Source organism: Melozone crissalis, unplaced genomic scaffold, assembly GCF_028551555.1.
Source record: "Melozone crissalis strain CALT ecotype California unplaced genomic scaffold, PUWL_Pcris_2 ptg000062l_1, whole genome shotgun sequence".
NCBI lineage: Eukaryota > Metazoa > Chordata > Aves > Passeriformes > Passerellidae > Melozone > Melozone crissalis.
The window spans coordinates 3,832,493-3,850,637 of NW_026535840.1; the positions used below are offsets into that span (position 1 = coordinate 3,832,493).

General features: G+C 57.8%; 4 protein-coding genes across 7 annotated transcripts in view; 2 read left to right on the forward strand and 2 right to left on the reverse strand.

The window, feature by feature from the left end:
* MICU1 (mitochondrial calcium uptake 1) overlaps window positions 1-18,145 on the forward strand; it is a 214,249-nt gene that overhangs the window by 112,164 nt on the left and 83,940 nt on the right. The gene's annotated exons all lie outside the window — the stretch shown is intronic.
* Window positions 3,130-4,531, reverse strand: DDIT4 (DNA damage inducible transcript 4). Its single transcript, XM_054288311.1, has 2 exons — window positions 4,395-4,531; window positions 3,130-4,194 (listed from the first exon to the last, which is right to left on the reverse strand). The coding sequence occupies exons 1-2, from the start codon at window positions 4,489-4,491 to the stop codon at window positions 3,713-3,715; spliced, it is 579 nt and encodes a 192-aa protein (XP_054144286.1). The 5' UTR covers window positions 4,492-4,531; the 3' UTR covers window positions 3,130-3,712.
* Window positions 10,077-16,381, reverse strand: ANAPC16 (anaphase promoting complex subunit 16). The gene is made up of 4 exons (XM_054288314.1): window positions 16,292-16,381; window positions 14,464-14,621; window positions 12,486-12,560; window positions 10,077-10,816 (listed from the first exon to the last, which is right to left on the reverse strand). The coding sequence occupies exons 2-4, from the start codon at window positions 14,603-14,605 to the stop codon at window positions 10,701-10,703; spliced, it is 333 nt and encodes a 110-aa protein (XP_054144289.1). The 5' UTR covers window positions 14,606-14,621; window positions 16,292-16,381; the 3' UTR covers window positions 10,077-10,700.
* Window positions 16,185-18,145, forward strand: part of ASCC1 (activating signal cointegrator 1 complex subunit 1) — a 34,535-nt gene continuing 32,574 nt past the window's right edge. Inside the window, exons 1-2 of one of the 4 annotated variants that reach the window (XM_054288305.1) lie at window positions 16,185-16,223; window positions 17,763-17,890. In XM_054288305.1, the coding sequence (XP_054144280.1) occupies window positions 17,782-17,890 (109 nt within the window). In that variant the 5' untranslated portion in view covers window positions 16,185-16,223; window positions 17,763-17,781. The remainder of the gene's footprint in view (window positions 16,224-17,762; window positions 17,891-18,145) is intronic. The other 3 variants (XM_054288307.1, XM_054288306.1, XM_054288308.1) reach the window with 3 other exon arrangements.

Genomic DNA, 18,145 nt, shown 5'->3' on the forward strand with positions numbered 1-18,145 from the left:
TGCAAACCATCCCCTGGCACAGTCAGGGGAGTGAGCTGGGAGCACAGCAGCTCCCGGGTGGGCTGGCAGAGGAGGTTTTATCCCGTTGTCCTTAGGAATCCATGCGCTCTGTCTTGGCTGTTTATTTATTTTGCTAAATCTCAGCCTCCCGTTGGCTGCAGGCCCTGTTATCCCACAGCCACCATGGCTTGGACCTGATTTTAAGAGGTGTTATTATTTCTTTCTTTTTTAATGGTTCCTCCACCTTCAGAAGAAATAGGGTGGACGTTCAGGATTGGAAATGGCGCTCGATAGAGGCACAGGGATGATGGGGACGGGGTTAAACCAAAATCCTGCTCACAGAAGGAGCTGGATGTGTTGCCCAGTGCCATTCCCTGCCTGCCAAAACCTTCAGGTTCTTTTTCCTGGTAGATGCCCACGGATCACAAGGAGGGAGAAGGCATCGCTCCCAGTGGATGCTCACAGAGGCTGTATCTCTTGATTTAGTTAATTATACAATTGTACATCTATAAATAAATGTTTATAATGTGAAAGGCTCCAGCTGGGTTGGTGTCCTGTGGATTCCCTGCTCCAGCCAGCTCTGGTTTTGCAGCTCCTCGGTGGTGGATGGAATTTGGGGTCTTTGCCATCCCATGGTCCTGTGGGGGCTGCAGAGGGAAGGACAGGGAGGGGATGGAGAGGACGTGGTGCCCCTGGCACAGTGATAGTGAACACCCAGCAGGGCACCTTTGCTTCAGACCCGTTCTGCTGGGGTGTTCCCAGACGGGCCTTCCTCCCAATGGCCCCTCATCCTCTGGCTGAGCCTTATTCTCGCCATAGGATGCCACCTGGCAGCTTTATCCTGGCACTGGGAGGAGCCCTGTGGGCACCATCGCCATCAGGTGGGCAGGAACACTCTGGGCTGCCTTTGTTCCAGGCAGAGCCACTGCCTTGGGTGCCCTTCCTGCTGGCAGGGGCTGGAATCTGCTGGCCCCAGAGCCTTGGTGTGATTTGGGATGGGTCTCTTTTCCCCCCCCAGTGGAGGAAGCAGTGGAAGTACTTTTGGTACACCAAAGTGCTGGAAGCTCTGGGTGGGAATTTCTCCTTTTTCCTCCTTCTCTCAGAGGCAAGAGTGGGAATTTCTCCCCTTTCCCTTTTTTCCCCTGCTCTCAGAGGCCGAGGGTCACATCCCTGCCATTTCCCCTCTGTGGTGAGTCAGCCCTGCTGGCACAGGGCACACAGCCCAGGTTTTGGGGAGGTTTTGCTGCATTTTGGGTCATTCCCAGCCCGGAGCAATGGGAGACACTCTTGAATTTCAGGGTGTGCTGGTCCCTGCCCACTCACCAAAGGTGTGGGTGGTTTGAGCTGCCCATTAGCTCGTTAGCCCAAGCTTTTAATTGGAGCGGCTGCCAAAGGCAGGGAGGCATCAAAGGCAGGCAGGTGCTCCAGGAACATCCTCCTCTGGCAGGTGGGGAGCCAAGGAGACCCCTCTTCCCCCATCACTGTTTTTGGTAGCAAAACCACGAGGGTTTAGCACTATCCTGGGATTTAAACCCTCACTTGCATTATTGCTGCTGATGCCCCCAAAACTCTCCCTTTCCTCTGCTGCCACCTGGGATCCCTGGGCTGATGCTGGTGCCACAAATAGCCCAACTCTTCCCAGGTCCCAAAATATCCCTCTGTGTAACCCCTGCCGTGGGAGACATCTGATCCAGCCTCGCTGGAAGCTTCTGCACCTCCCAGGGAGCTGCCAAACCCCAGGGACCTTGAGGCTCCCCCAAATTTGTCAGGGAAAGGCCATTTTGCTATAAATAAAAGCAAAGTTTCACCTTCATAGCTGGGGCTGTGACTGGGTGGTGCCACACAGAATGTTTTGGTGGGCACCCGCAGGACAGAGGCTGTGTTGACTTTTGGGAGTTTTGGTGGGGTTTTCTTTTTGTTTTCTTGGTGTGATCATATAAAAAATTGGATGCGGAGCCCTTCGCCTTCCCTGAGAGTGGTTGGTGGGGGTGACAAGCAGGGTCACGCTGCTGTGGCAGCACAGGGGCAGGGCCACCCCTTTAGGAGCTGGGTGTTTAAAACTGCCCGTGTTTCTGGAGCTGTAAATTCACTGCCAGAGCCAGGGGCCGGGCTGGCTGTGCTGCCAATCTCCTGCTGTGCCCTCCCTGGGATGGGCGCTGCCTCCGGCCCGGGCTGCCCCAGGAACTGCGGCTTTGGAGCTCCCTTTCCGCCCCTCTCCGTGTCCCCAGGGGTGGCTCTGTGCTGGGTGACCCCACAGGGGCTGCCCCTCACGTGAAGGGGGCACGCTCTAGCATGTGATCCTTTGAGAAATGCTCCAAACCCCAACATTTCAGGGGAAATCCTCCCCTCTTTGCACAGGTGTATGTCTGTGTAAAGGTGCGTTCCCAGCTGTGTGGGCCTGGCTCTGCTCGTTGCCCTGACTGCTGTGAGGTGATATTTACACCAGTGAGCAATCTCTGCTCCAAAACTCCAGTTATGGGTCATTCATATCAAAAACAAGGTTTTTATGGTTAAAATGCTCATCAAAAAGTCACTGTTTGTCTGTCCACAGTGATAGAGTTTGTCTGCAGGGCTATTAAAAATAAAAATCCAAACAAAAACCAACCCAAGGCTGAGCCAGGAGGAGCTCGCATGTGAATGGAAATGGCTTTTCAGGCTGGTTTTATCCCCCCTCACCTTCCACGGGCTCCTCGTTTGCCAAGCAGCTCAATTACCCTTGAGTGAAAGCCTCTTCCCCGAGGCCTCTAATTGCAGGTTTGGGTAATTGGCTTCGGTGTTGCAGAGGGTGTTTGGGCTGGGCCGTGCTCCCCCTCCCCGGCAGGTGTGACCCTCCTCCTCCTCCTCAGTCCCAGTTCGAGCCCGTTCTCCGGGGTTTCTGCCCCAATGAGGCCGCTGGGGAGGAGCAGCCCCTCGCTGGGTGTTGGGGGCTCCTGGAGCAGCTCGGGGTCCTGACTCAGCCCCTGAGTCACAGCCCCGTGGCTCCCATGGGTGCACTGGGATTCCCCACCATTCCCAAAACACCCAGCTCCCACCGCAGGGCTGCCCTGCCAGGGAAAGGCTGGGAATTTCAGAGCAGGGGTTGCATCATCCCTCCCCCAGCAGAGGTGACAACAGCGAGACAGACGGCAGTTTATCAATCAAGACAAGTTTTATTAGAAAAGTAAAAAAACCACCCGACACGATTGCATAGGAATTGTCGCACTTGAACATCAAGTGTATGAGTGTAAACTGTAACCAACGGAGCGCCCCCAGCGTGCCGGGGCCAGGGTCCTGCCCTCCGGCCCCTCTCCCGATCAAAGACACAATTCCAGCCGGGCTCGGCCTTTGATCCAGACCCCCTCGGCCGCCGCGCTCCCCTCCCCGAGACCCCATTGATTACAATCCTGGTTTACAAAAAAAAAACCCCCATGATTGATTGATCAGGCATCGGGAGACCGGCACCCCTCCAGCAGCCCCGCTGCCGCCTCCGGAGCGCCGGGATCACCCCGCAATCACCGACGGCGGGGAGCGACCTCCGCCCGGGACGTCCCGGCTGCTCCACGGCAGGGATGTCCCGGCTCGGGCAGGGCCATGGGGAGCTCGGCCCGCCCCAGCTACTTCCACCTACAGCCCGCCCTACTCCAGCCTAACTAAACTACAGCGGCTGCAGGAGCCGCCACGCTCTGCCCGGCTCTTCCGAAGCACTCGGCAATGGCTCCTCCGGCGCGGCCGCTCAGCACTCCTCGATCAGCAGCTGCTCGGAGCTGTACAGCTTCTTCTTCATCACCCTGAAGCCCGTGCTCAGCTTCAGCGGCGCGAAGGCCGGCCCCGAGGCGAAGAGTCCCTGGATCTTGGGCCACAGGCGGGAGTCCAGGCGGAGCACCAGGGTGAGCTGGAAGGTGGGCACCACGCCGGGGTCGGCGGCGATGTGCCCCACGTCGTGGCAGGCCTTGCCGTGCTCCACGCACAGGTCCAGGAGGGCCCCGCGCAGCCCGCAGGGTTCGCTGCACGCCAGGCGCAGCAGCTCCGCCCGCACCTGCGCCTGCAGCTGGGCCGGCATCAGGAGCCGCCAGCAGCGCTTGGAGCCCAGCGGGGCCCGGCCCAGCGCGGCCCGCACCTCGTCCAGCAGGCTGGCGCACAGCAGCTCGTCCTCGGGGTCGTGCAGCAGCTCCAGGTCCATGTCCGGCAGGGAGACACCCTCGGCGTACTCGGCATCTGCGGGGAGGACAAGGCGGGTCAGCGCCGGAGGTCTCAGAACCCCGAGACACCGATGGCAGCGGTTCAGGGCTGTACCAGGGGTGCTCTGGGATACACCGACCCAGGGCTTTGCGGGCTTGGCACAGCACCTCCACCCCTCCGCCCAGGGACCCTCATCCATCTATCCATCCTCCGGCCCTTGAGGGGCCCGCACTCACCTCCCTCCGAGCCGGAGGCGCTGCCCACAGACTCGCAGTCGGACGTCTCCAGGCGGCCCCGCTCGCCGCCCGCCAGCCGCTCCCACAGCCCGGGCATGGCTCCGGACACAGCACCACCCACTGGGGCCCGGCTCCGCCGCCGCTCTGCCCGCACTACCCGCGCCCCACCCTTATATAGCCGCGGGGCGCTGAGCCACGCCCCCCTCCCCGCGCCCGCCAATGGGAGCGCGGGGCACGTCCGCGGCGTCTCTCCTGCCCGGTGACAGCGGAGAGGCCACGCCCCCTCCCTGGGCCACGCCCCCTGGCGGCCGGCGCGGCCCCGGGCGCTGCAAACGGGAGCCGCGGTTGCGTCAGGGCCGGCCCGGGTACCGGGGCTGCCCCGCACCCACCCCCGGTCCGCACAGCACCCCCGACACCCCCCGTGCCCGCACAGCACCCCCGGACACCCCCCGTGCCCGGGATCACCCCCGGGCCAGCCCACCGCCCGGGCACACCATCACGGTCCGGTGGGGAGGGGGATACCCGCCGTGTCCCCGCAGTCCCCGACCCTCCGTGGGCCGGGAAGCCGATGAAGGTTCCCCTGTGGGTTACTGGGGTTCCATCCGCCCCGTCTGCCAGGGGCTGTTTGCGCGGTGGCACCGGCGGGTGCTGCTGCCCTGGCACGGATAGAGCTGAGCCCTGCACCCCGCTCCGGGACCAGCCCCACCGGGAGCACACCGGGGTCCCGTTCCTGGCCTTGTCCCGCTTTCCTAAGGCAGGAACGGACGGTGGAGTGAACTTTGTTGGAGATCAAGGGGTGCCGGGGGCAGGGCACGGCCAGGCTGGGATGGGGTTCTGCTACTGAGCAGGGCACTGGCCAGGCTCTGGTACCCCCATCTGCCATCCCTGGTGTTCCCTAAATGCGCGATGCGGTTCACTCAGTGCCAGGTTGTGGGTAACCTCATTTGCTGTCCCTGGTGTTCCCTAAATCTGGAATAGGGCTCTGCCAGTGCCAGGCTGTGGCACTGGCATCTGCCTTCCCTGGGGTGTCCTAAATAAGGGATGGGGTTCTGTTCACTGCCAGGCTGTGGCAACCCCATTTGCTTTCCCTGGTGTCCCCTCAATCTGCGATGGGGTTCTGTTCACTGCCAGGTTGTGGGTAACCCCATCTGCCCTCCCTGGTGTCCCCTAAATCTGGGATGGGGTTCTGCCCAGTGCCAGGCTGTGGTCACCCCATCTGCCGTCCCTGATACCCCCTAAATCTGGGATGGGGTTCACTCAGTGCCAGGCTGTGGTACCCCCATCTCCCTTCCCTGGTGTCCCCTAAATGTGGGATGGGGTTCACTCAGTGCCAGGCTGTGGTCACCCCATCTGCCGTCCCTGATACCCCCTAAATCAGGGACGAGGTTCACTCAGTGCCAGGCTCTGGCACCCCCATCTGCCCCCCCTACCTCCCGCCGGTGTGCGTGCCGCTGTCCCCCGCGGCCGTGCCGGTCCCCCCGTCCGTGACCTTTCCCTTTCCCAGGGCAGCCCCTGCGGAGCGAAGGAGGCGGTGGCAGATAAGGGGCTTTGTTTGTCCTCCCGCCGCGCTGCCCGCGGCTTTATCGGAGGGGCTGAGCAGGCTCCGAAGGCAGCCCGGGCTCTATCTCGGCCGCTGTCCTTGCCGAGCCCGCGGGGATCAGAGCCCGGCGATAAACACGGAGCGGAGCGGGGCTCACGGGGCACACGGGGCTCACGGGGCTCACGGGGCACACGGGGCTCACGGGGCTCACGGGGCTCACGGGGCACACGGGGCTCACGGGGCACACGGGGCCGCACCCGCTGCCACCCAAAGGGGCACAAAGGGCTCCGGGCACCCCACCGGCAGCTGCTGCTGCTTTTGGGGGATCACAGCTTGAATCCATCTGCATTCTGGGCGTGGAAGTCCGGGCTGGGGAGTGGGTAGCATCCCAGGGAGCAGAGGAGAGCTGTGGGGAGCTGGGAACAAGTCCTGGCTTGCGCCCACAGCTTGCAGAGATACTCCCTCGGTTTTTGGGACAAAAAAATATGAACAATCCCCCAGCCCCCAGCTGTTAAAAATACACCCCAATATTTGCACACTCAGCGGGATGCTGCTTGGGATCCTGTTTTTCACAAAATGCACCTCGTGGGTTATTTCTTTCCACAGCCACCAAGTCATTGGTACAAACGTCGGCTGGTTGAGGCTGAAAATAGAGGAGGATTTGCTGGTTTGGGGGGTCAAAACGGGGAGGGGGGAAGCAGCAAATAAACAAAAAAGAGGTAAAGGACCACAGGGAAGGCGCCCTGCTAAAAATAAGCTGGAATTCTAGAGCCAAGCATAAATATTTTTCTTTCTTTGCCATAACATCTCCTAGTAGGCAGCAGAGCAAGCAGCTCTGGTGCGATGGCAAGTTTTAAAGGGAAATGTAATTTTTGATCCCTGCAATAAAATAACCCAGCTGGGAGGGGAGGGGAGGCAATGTGGGGCTGGCAGCTCCTTCTGCTTCCCAAAAGAAGCTGAGATCCAGGCCACTCCTCTGCAGCAGGGCCTCTAGGAACGGGTTTGGGCTGGAAAGCAAAGTTTTAGCGTTGGTAATCCCTGCACTTCCCCTCCCCTGGTGCTGCCGCTGGCAGCGCACCCGGCGTGGTTTCTGTGCAGGAGCGGCGTGTGTTTCCCCCTGACCTGCTGTCCTTTCTGGGAGAGCAGGGATTGAGGCTTTCTGGACAGCCTGTTCCCAGCCTGTTCCCAGCCAGCCGTGCCTGCCCCCCGTGTCTGGGCTGGGATTGACTCCCTCGCTCTGATTCCCAGCCCGGCAGTGCAAAGGGTTAAGCAGGAGCCGGGGGAGCGGCTGGCACTGGGGAGGGTCCTTGGCCGGGCCCCTGCCCCGATGTGCTGAGCTCAGCGCTTTGCAGGCTGCAGGGGAGGGGGCTGGGAAGGAGGAGGAGGAGGAGGAGGAGGAGGAGGAGGAGGAAGGGAGAAGATGTACTGAGGGGCTCAGCGAGTGCTCTGGCTCACGTCGCTGCACACTGTGCAGTGGGGAGCAAACTCCTGCCCCATGGGCTACTGCTATGGAGGAGCTCCTGGCTTCGTTTTTTTTCCCAAAAAATCGCTTTTAGTTAAATTTACACCCTGTTTTGTCACACTGGGCTGGCACTGACACCGCCGGGATCCTTTGTGTCCAAGCAACAGAGGGGCTGAGGCCATGGTTTATTCCGTGCCTGGTGGGGTGGGTGTCCCTCACAGCGGGTCCCTGGTGGTGGCTGGGGGTGACAGGCACCGAGGGGTGACCCTGCAGCCCCGAGCCCGTGGCCAGCCCGGCAGGTGAGCTCTGGCTGCGTGGGCCGCGGTGGCAGGTCCCGGCGTGCCGCCGGCCGGGCAGGCCTGTGCCACAGCCAAACCTCGCGGGCCCGGAGCTCACCCCGGGACAGGCAGCGGCAGGAGCCGGGCGGGGAACGGGGAACGTGCAGCCATGAGGGTGGTGGCCGGGCTTTGGCAGCCGGGACGCCGAGCTGAGTGCTGGGTTAAGTGCTGGATTGAGTGCTGGGTTGAGTGCCAGGTGGGCACCGTATCCTTGGCAGGGTGTGGGCTGTGAAACTCCTCTCGCCGTGGGTGCTTCTGGGGGAGAAGATGGCAGAGGGTGTTTCTGGGGGTGCTGCCCCACACTGCAGCATCCTGGATGTTGGGAGAGGCCCTCCCTGCGGGCGGCCTGCCCGGGCAGCGAGGCGAGCGCGTGCCTTGGCTCCATGGCCGGCGCTGGGGTCTGGCCAGCGGCGAGAGGAGCCGGGGAGGGGAGGTGTGAGCGGGGCCTGTGCCGGTACATAACGTTCTGCTGCGAGCACCCACAGGAAAACCAACAGCAGCTCTGAACGAGGCTCTTTGTTCGGCTCTTTTTTTATTTTCCCTCCCCTCCCCGCATCAAGTTTTTCTGGCAGCTGCCGAGCTCCCTCCCCCCTGCGGCCCCCCGAGCTCCCGGGACCCCGGGCCAGGGGGACGTGGGGCTTCCACACCCCAAGGAGAAATACCCACCGCTGGCTCAGCCCCACCGATCTGCAAGGCAGGAAATAGGCTGGTCTGGGAGTTTCCAGCTGCCAGGGAAAACCTGGGTTTGGAGGAGGGGGAGCATGGCAGGCTTTGCCCGTACGGATCCCTCCAGTTCTCCCTGCCTTACATAAAGTGTTTACTGAGAGGGAGGAGGGAACGGCCAACAACATGTTTTTGCATTCGTAGTACTGTACAGGGTGAACTTTTCACTTCCTCTCAATGGCTCTCACACATGTGTCTATTTTGGTGTTGGGCACACATACAAACACACCATGTACAGCACAGAGCTGGGGACGTTCCCTGCTCCTGCTCTGTCCCAGCACAAGAAACTGCTGCAAAACAAGCAATGGGAGGAGGGCGAGGGGGATAAATCTCAGCCCCGCCGTGTTCTGGATCCGGATGGGGAAGTCTGGGCAATGCTGGGGCACTGCATCCCCTGGGCAGAGCTGCAGGCACGGAGCCCCTGGCATCCCAGGACGGCTGGCAGGGTGGAAAGTTTCCCAAGCAGAGCAGTGAAAAGGAAAAGCTCTTTCTGTGCCTGACTGCGCTGGGTCAGCGAGCAGGGGTTACCGGGTGTGGGTGAGGGAGTTTGGGGGATCTGCTGCTCCGCTCCCAAACCCCACAATGATATGGGGTGAGGATTTTGGCAGGTTTGGCCAAGGTAGATGTAGGTGGCTGGAGTGAGCAGGATTAAAAATAGATGCCGCCGAGCAAACAAAAAAGTGGAGGGCTGAAGCGCTCCCTCCTTTCCCGAGCAAGCCCATCTGGGATGGATGCAGCGTGAATCCCGCCTGCCGTCACGTTTGAGCCGCTGAGTGTGCAGGAGGCCCCCGCAGAGCAGGGCCTGGCAGCTCTCCAAGGCTGGGGAGGAGGTTTTCCGGGCTGGGGCCGGGGCTGGGGCTCAGGCAGCGTGGGACAGTCTCAGCTGAGCTCAGCCCTACGTGAGAACGGCCCTGCGCCGCTCCCGCAGCCGCGCGGTGAATTTCCACGGAGCTGGAATTGCGGCTTCACCGCGGCTCAGGCAGCGTGGGGGCTCTGCATTGCCCACAGCTGGCTCTGGCACTGCAACTGATTTATGCACAGCAACACACACACAGAAGGCGGCTGTGTGTTTTTCCCCCTCGTTTTAGCTAATTGCTGGTGATCTGAAATGGGAACGGATCCCAGTTAATCTGTTTCAATGCAGATGCGGCTGGGCTGAAATAGTGAGTAAAAAATACAATCATCTCGTAAGTGAGATGTTGAAAATGGAAAAATTAGGCATCTGGAGCAGTAAATAAAATAATTGTTTACATACGGTGCTGCTCCTACCCCCTGCTGGCCAGCAGAGACATGGGGCGAAGGCTCTCATCCATGGAAAATCAACATGTTGAAATGGTTACGCCAGAACATGGAAATCCAGTTCCCTCCAAGAACAGAAGTGAAGTACAACCGAAAAACAAGACGATTAAAATAGATGGTTTTAAACCAGGGTCTTCTACTCTGGCTGAGTTAAACCTGGATTCAAATCTGACTTAAACCAAGCCAATTTTGAGTATGGTTTGGTTCCTCTCACATCGAACTTCAGTCTCCATCATGACAGTCGATCTGCCTCTGACCTTCACTAAACCTCCTTAACTCCCAAACAGCTGATTGTTTCCCTCATCAGACCAGACAAAGAGTTTCAAAGACAGAGTTATTTTATTGTCACAGAGAAATCTAATACAGAACAAAGAGGACAAAGTTTCAGGGTATTAAAAGACCGAGCAGTGTCCTGCCAGCGCTACCAGAGAAACGGCGATGGAGAGGGAAGGGCTTGGGCAGTGGCCGAGGCACTGCTGCAGGAGGTGACACCTTTGTCCCCTCACCCAGCACTGTGACAGTCTGCGTCCATCCCCCAGAAGGACGGCAGGGGCTGAGGCTTCTGGCACTTGTTCCAGAGGGTTTCCCCGCTCACCCAGCGCTCCGGCTGCGCTCCAGCGGGAACCCGGGCCGAGTTACGAGGTCGCCCTCCCCACACTGTCCCTGTGCCCCCCTCTGTAAACAACACAGAGATTATCCAGGGGCTGTACAGCTGATCCTGCCTTCTAACTTACAGAAACCAAGCCCTGCCAGCCTGGAAGGACCTACAGAATCTCGTCATTTCCGTTTATTGGCAGCTTTACCGGGGATCCCCACTCTCAAAAAAAACCCCAAAGCCCCATCCTGCCGATGCAGCTGCCAGCATCTGATAGATGGGGGGTGTTTTGGAGCCAAGCCAGGGAACATTTTTCTTCTGCTCCCTGACAGCAGCGATCCAGACATGCTCAGCCTGAGGAGGGAGTGAATCCCAGGAGCTGCTCTATTGGCTTGTACCTCCACTCATCTGCCTCCAGCTCTTCCACCAGACCAGCAAGTTTTTCCATCCTTGCGACTTGTTGATCTGCGAGGAGTTCAAAGGTAACTGTGGTTTGCAATGGCAGTGCAATTAAACCTTTCAATTAGATGCAAATTCCCAGCTGTCAGTGGGGAGCAGGGCAGAATGAAACCCACGGAGCCCATTTGAATTGAAACCCACTCTGTGCAAACAGTGAGGAGAAAGCAGGGACAGGCTTTTCTGCCCCAGTGTGTGTTTACCCATCCCTGCCCGTGCCACGTACATTCAAGTCCCAACAGGGAAACATCAGGCCCATTAGTGTACGGGGGTGAAAACAGGATGAAGCTCATTTCATAAAGCATAAATATTTATAGTGCAGAAGAACAGAGAAGTTCAGAGAGGGCTTGGTCAGCCCACGGTAGAGCTGGGTGCAGCAGGAGGAACTGTGCTTTTGATGAAGGTCCTTGGAGGAGGACCTGGATGAGGGTGGCAGAGAGGCTCTGCAACCAGAGCCTGCTGATGAGAGGAAGGTCCCCAGACAAGATCTTCCCCTCAGGTTTATTTATATCCAGTTGGGCACACAGGGTCCATTTTCAGTTAGATGTGCTGCAGTGGGGCAGAGATGGGAACATCCCTTCTCCCAGCTCTGCTGAGGTCTAACAGTGCTGTAAGCTCACTGCAGCCTCTTGGAGAGACGGCCCAGGGCTAGCAAGAGGCGTAACATAAACTGTGTGTGATTTGTGCTGACTGCAGCGGTGGGTGCTTTAAGAGGGACTGGTCTCACCCCACCTCCTGCACCCTTTTGGAAACTGTCAAACAAACAAGCCAAAAAATGATGACCTCGATCTTTTTTTTTTAAGCCCTCCACCTTTCTTACAGGGAGCAAACAGGGAGGTGCTCCACACTTCCAAAGGCTGGTGTCTGTTGGGGTGCCAGGCTGTGTAGCAGCCCCTGGTAGCTACAGCCACAGCAGAGCTCTGGAAACAATGGCTCTGGAGCTCAGCTGTGCTTTCTAGTGCAGAAATACAGGATCACGGCCTTGCAAGCTGCTGCACACCCCCACAGGCGGAGGAGGACAGGAAACCTCTCCATTCAGAGACAACAGGTGGAAGTACCATTCTGGCTGACAGAGGTGGGGACCAGAGAGGATGTGACCCTCGAGCAGCAGACAGGATCTGCTGCTGGGCTCTGTGAGAACCAAAGCTGTGACGCAGCCCAGCCCACGGCTGGGTCACAGGCACCTGGGCGAGGGCAAAGGGCCTGGCAGGGAAGCAGAGGCTCAAACAGGACGTCAGGCTGCTCCCTGGGGAGGCAGTGAGCGTTCTCAGCCCTGTCACGCCACGCCACGCGCGGCCGCCTCCCCAGTGACTGGGGAAACCTCACCTGACCCTGCCAGGCCACGAGGGCTCAGCAGAGAAACAAAGGTGCAGTGGAGCGTCCCTGTGCCCCAGGCAGAGACACTCAGCGCCGGGCCCAGATCAGAGCGTGGGCGTTTCCTGCCCAGAGCCTCCTCCTCCTCCCGCCTCACCTTGTGCTGCCACACGGCCAGGGATAAACAAGCGTCGGAGGCACAGCCCGTTCCCACCCCGCCTCTGTGGGCTCCCAGCGCTTTGCATAGGGCTGGCAAAAGGACTCGGTGGTGGCCTGACTGAGCACTCACGCTGCTTTCTTGTGGCTGACAGCCCGGAGCAGGGCAGGCTTTGCCCCCGCCGCCCTCCCCGAGCCACACGCTTACCGTGCTTCACTTGCTTCAGTGTGGATGCAACCTGAAAGCTGAACACAGACTCACACAGGAACCTCTCAGAGCCATCTGTGAACAGAAAAAGGAGATGGTTGAACCCCAGTTTGAGGCTGAGCAGCCTTCAGAGCCCCTGACCTCCTGTTTTTATGTTTGAAGTGTGGGTTGACTCTTGCCTTGTTCTGACACTTTCCCCTGTGCTGACTACAGACCCTGCACAGGGCTTTGGCTGCTTCCTGAAGCTGCCTGAGAAGACATCCCAGGAGGAATTCTGTTACATTCCCTCTGACAAGCAATTTTAGTGCATTTTAAATAGAAGTTAAGCTAAGGAGAAGCCAGGTAATGTTATGGCAGTCTCTGACTCCCTCAGGGCTCAGACGCTCGTGTCCTTAGAACGCTTTAGGATTTCCCATGGGCTCAGACCATAACCCTACACAGAGTTTCTAATAATGTGTATCTTGCCATCCAAGTCAGTAATTGATCATGTAAGTGACTCAGAAATAAAACAATCTGGGAAACATAGCTAATTGTGTACCAAGCACTGCCATAGTTTATACTGCCTCCTTCTAAAAAACCCCAAAATACCTACAGGTTTATTTAGAAACAAGTGAGATAGCCAAAGCAGCAATAAAAATCAGTCAGACAGTGGGAATTTTCGAAGAGGAAACTGCAGCTTCTCCCCTGGCAGCTGCCTGATGAAAGAATGAGTGTATCACCTTTGGTGTCAGAAATTCAAAAGCCAGCCTAGAGCTTCCTGCAACAGGGACAGTGTTTGGTTGCTGCTGCCACCCAGAGCAGGTGAACTGCTGTGATCCTGGTAAAGAGGTCAGCCCAAAGCACAACCCATTTAAAGCTCTGTGCCACAACAATTGGAGAGCAGTTTCAAAGACAAAACTCTGGGAAAATCTAATCCAAAGCCGAACCCCAGGAAAGAGCTGGAGTTTCACTGTGCTCAGAGCTTCCTCTCACAAGTGCTGCCCCAAATACATTGTGGAGATATCAGCAAGAACTTTTTCAGGGAAAAACATTGGAAGGGGCTGTCCAGGTATGTGGTGGAGTCACTGTCCCTGGAGGCGTGCAAGGAACAACTGGATGTGGCACTCAGTGCTCTGGTGCTGCTGGCAAGGTGGGGATTGGTCACAGGCTGGACTCGATGGTCTTGGAGGCCTTTTCCAACCTAAATGTTGGATTCTCTGCTCCAATTCCCTGTCTGTCCTGCTGAGTGGCTCTCAGGAGGAACAGCTGCCTGTCTATTTGGTAACACGAGGTGCTTCATTACTTTAATTTGTTTTGAGGGCTTGTTAAGTTCTGTGAGCAAACCTTTAGTCATAATTACTTCAATAGCCTGGCATATGGGCTCTAATGTGTAATAAAAACAACCCTTCAACGGCACAGCCAGCAGCTCCCAGCTGCCCTGGGCTGCCACAGGGACACTCCAGCCGTGCCACGGTGACAAGGGAAGTTCAAGGGGAGCAGACACTGGTCTAACCCTGTCACCTGGAGGACCTGCCCTTCCTACCTCACCCAGAGCTTCCTGGGCTTCTCCTTCCACAATCCCAATGAAGCTGGTGGCAGGGCTCAGGCACCCAGATGCAGGCTGGCAGGGAGAAAAGCTGCCTCCTGGACTAACCCAGTCAAATCCAACCCAAACCAAGAAAATTACTACTTCTGCCAAGAAAAATATTCCTGTCTCAGCTATCCCCGCAGCAACCCCTGCCCGACATCAAAGGATTAGCTAACAATGAGCAATTAACACCGTCATGTTCCCTTTCAGGTAGATACTTCCTGGTCTGAAGTGTTGTCATGGAGATAAAAAGGAGGTGACAGCCAGAAAAATCCCTTCTTCATGGACTGGTGGGAAAGCCGGGACCAACCAAACCCCGGTGCTTCCTTTCTACCTCCAGCTTTTGCCAGCGGGGTGGGAAGTTCAGCAGCTGAAGGAGGAGCGGGGAAGGAGAAGGGCAGCAGCAATCACCTTCCAGCATCTCCCCAGCTCCTTTGGGGTAAGTGAAGAGGGTTTTGCGGGGCGGCGCCAGGTCCGACACGCTGAACCCCGAGCCCGTCACGGAGCTGCCGCTGACTCCGCCGGCCGAGGAGGATGAGGAGGAGGCTGCCATGGCACCCCGGGCCAGCCTGCGGGACACAGAGCAGGCGTTAGGAGGGATGAAGGCAGCGAGGGGCAGGATGAAGCCGCTCCCGCTGCCCAGGCTGCCCTGTGTGTGTGGGAGAGCTGCCTGTGCCCGCTGTGGGGACGGGCACGGAGCTGTCACACCCCGAAACTGAAGGCAACCCCCGCTCCGACCCCTCGGAATTCCCCTGGGAATTCATCCAGAGCGTGCACAGAGTAACGAGGTGCAGGCTGCTGGCCTGAATTCACCGACCTTCAGCTGCCCTGGCGCCGGTCCCGCTGCCCAGGGCCATAAAAGGCGGGGTTTCTTTCCTTTTTTTCCTCCTCGTTTCCAGGAGCACAAACACAGAAGCGCTGCTGCCTCATAAAACCTGGAAGGCTGCGGGACTGCCAGTTCCAGCAGCACATCCTGCAGGGAGCCACGCCGTGCCTAACCCGCAGCAGCTGCTTTCTGCATCACTCCAGACGTGCTTTTGCCTTTAAAACATTGCTTTTGACTTAAACTGGCAGTGCCTGAGGGTCCAGCACTGTGCAGCACAATTCCCGCTGCCTCTCGCACGGTCTCAGCCTTGTTTTTAAGAGGTACTGGGTTTGTCACAACGTGGGAATTAAAACTCCTCATGTCCCTCTCTGATAGTACAAAAGGTGTCACTTGGCCCTTATCAGTGACAGCACTTGTTGCTCCTCCAAATACTTATAAGCACTTCCAAATTATCCTGCCCATTTAATTCACTTCTGTTATCGTATTTAGTATACTGCTGCAGGCTCTGCAGGGTACAAACACAGTGCCCTTGGAAAGCACTCGAGGGTTTTGTGGACAAAATGGGGTTTTAAGGCCTTAAAGCTCATCTCATTCCACTCCCTGCCATGGGCAGGGACACCTTCCACTATCCCAGGGTGCTCCAAGCCCCATCCAAAGTGGCCTTGGACATTCAGAGGAATGAGACAGCCACAGCTCCTCTGGGCACCCTGTGCCAGGGGTTCACAGGGAATCATTTCCCTTGTGCCAGGGGCTCACAGGGAATAAGTCCTTCCCAATATTCCACCTATATTCCCACTCTGTCAGTGGGAAGCTGTTCCCTTTGTCCAGTTCCTCCAGCCCTTGTAAATAAGTTTCTCAAGAGTGCTCAATGTTACTGAGTGCACCACAGAAAACAGCAGCTCACAGGAGCCTGGGCGCTTAAGGGCCGTGACGAAAAACGCCTGCATAAAGCAAACTTTTATTTTTGCCACGCTACACCCAGCAACACCTCCCTCAGCAAACCCTCACGCTCAGCTCCCTGCTCGCAAGGGAGGTGCGACGATCGTTTGCGCTGAAACGATGCCAGCCGGGGCTCGCAGACATGACAGTCCCTTAAGTGTGGCTGCAGGGGGTTTATTTTAAACAAACGCAGAGGAGAGGAGGCGGCAGGTCAGGGCGATGCCTGGGCCTGTTACAGGAACCTCCAGCCAACGCCTCAGGCGCCTCAGGAGCCGCCATCTTGGGGGCGAGGAAACCCGCGCTCCCGCCCCAGAGACCACGCCCCCTCCCGCCCATGGTCACGCCCCCACGCAGGCCACGCCTCCTCCCCGCCCTCCCGCCCATGGCCCCTCCGAGCCGCTTCCCGGTGAGTGCGGAGCCCACGCGCCGCCGCAGCCTCTGCCCTCCCCGCGCTCTCATGCTGTCGCCCTTCACCTTCCGGGCCGCCGCCGCCTCCCGGCGCTCCCCGGTCCCGTTGCCGAGCCCTCTCTCCTTCACCCGGGAGCCCGGACGGCGGCTCGGTGCGGGCGGCGCGCGTGGCCGCGCTCGCGGTGCATGATGGGGCGGGGCGCGCGCTACTTCCGGCGGGGGGGGGGGGGAGCGGGGACAAAATGGCGGCGGTGAAGGGAGCAGGGACGCTTCGCTGCTCTCGCCGCCTTCCCGCAGCGGTGTCAGCCTAAAGCCGAGGGGTTCTGCTGCTGCAGTACCCGCGGGGCCCCGGGAATTTGTGCGGTGAGGGCCCTGCCGCCCTCCCCGGCTGGCCCGGAGCCGGTTCCCGCGGAGCCCCTCTGGATGCCACCGTCAGGAGCAGCCCCTGCTGCGCTCGGCCTCCCGCTGTCGCTGCTCGCTTTGCAGAAGTCCTTGTGTCAAAAAATTGTGACATTAAAGTATTAAAAACAACCCCCCCTCCCCCCCCGCCCCCGAAAAAAAGCCTGTAAGCAAAAGCCCCAGCGACTGATTTTTCATGGCTTTTCCCGTCATTGTGCACAGTTGGCCTCTCCACTGGTTCCCTTGAGCCACAGGAATTATTACTTTTATTGAAGTGTAATGGTTTTTATTGTCCTGTAAGTTCACATGATTGTGAGTCATTTCAAAAGGTGGGGCTCGAACTGAAGGGAGAAGTATTAACATTGACTTTCTCAGCCTGATGTCACTCTGTGATAAATGCTAGTTGCTTCTGTGGCCAGCTCTTGTTTTTTTCCTGTTCTGTTGCAGTGGACAGGTAATCCTTCTGACAAAGGTGAATTTTTGGGTGGAAACTTTATTTTCTGAGTAACAGATTCTGGTTAAAAATTGAGATCCAATATTAAATTAACCATGCCAGTGAATATAGAAATTTAATGCTGGGGATGTGAGGTCTCTGACAGAACACTGCTGGCTCTTTGTTTTAGCACCATTAAATGTTCTCCACTCTGAACATTTTTAACTCAGTGCCAGCTAAAGCCCAAAGAAACTATGAAATGTCACATTGCCTGAGGTTACAGTGACTTTTAGCTGAAACCTGTAAGTTTCAGAGTTACATAGCTCACACTGCTTAAATTTCCTGCTTCCACTTGATTGTGCTTTATGTACTTGTGATTTCTCATCAAATTGCTCTGTGACTGAAACACGTAAGGTTTGAGGAGGTGTTGCCTTTCTGAAGAGTCTACATGGAGGAGCTTTTAGCTCAGGGAGGGGAGGCTGAGATTGAATATTAGAAAGAAATTGTTCTCCTGTGAGTGTGGCAAGGCCCTGGCACAGGGTGTTCACAGAATCCCCATCAGAGCACCTGGGATAGTGGCAGGTGCCCATGGCGGGGCATTGGAACGAGCTGAGCTTTATGGTCCCTGCCAACCCAGTGTGCAAGGAGACACTGAAAGGAGCTTCTCCTTGGCCTGGGTTGGCAGAGCTGTCTGTGTTGTTGCAGTAGGAGGAGCAGGAGCAGGATGGATGTGCTGAGGCCCCCCTTGATAAGGATCGGGGGCCGAGTGTACCGCAAAAACCTCATCCAGGAGCAGCCCTTCCCACACGAGGAGGAGGAGGAGTTCTGTGCAGGTAAGGGGTGATGCTCAGGGGGTGTAAACATCAGCACTGGGGAGCTGGGGAGCTCTCAGAGTCAACTCTGATGCCTTTGTGGGCAGAGACCTGCCCATGTGGTGGATTGAGGTGTTCAAGAGGGAGAGGAAGGCTTTGTGTTGGTCCCTGATGATCCTGCTGCCCAAAGTGGAAGCAGTCCCAGCTATCCCAGGTGGGTTGGCTGACTGTGCTGCTGACTGTTCTGTTTTCCTGCTGACTGTGGGAGAACTGCAG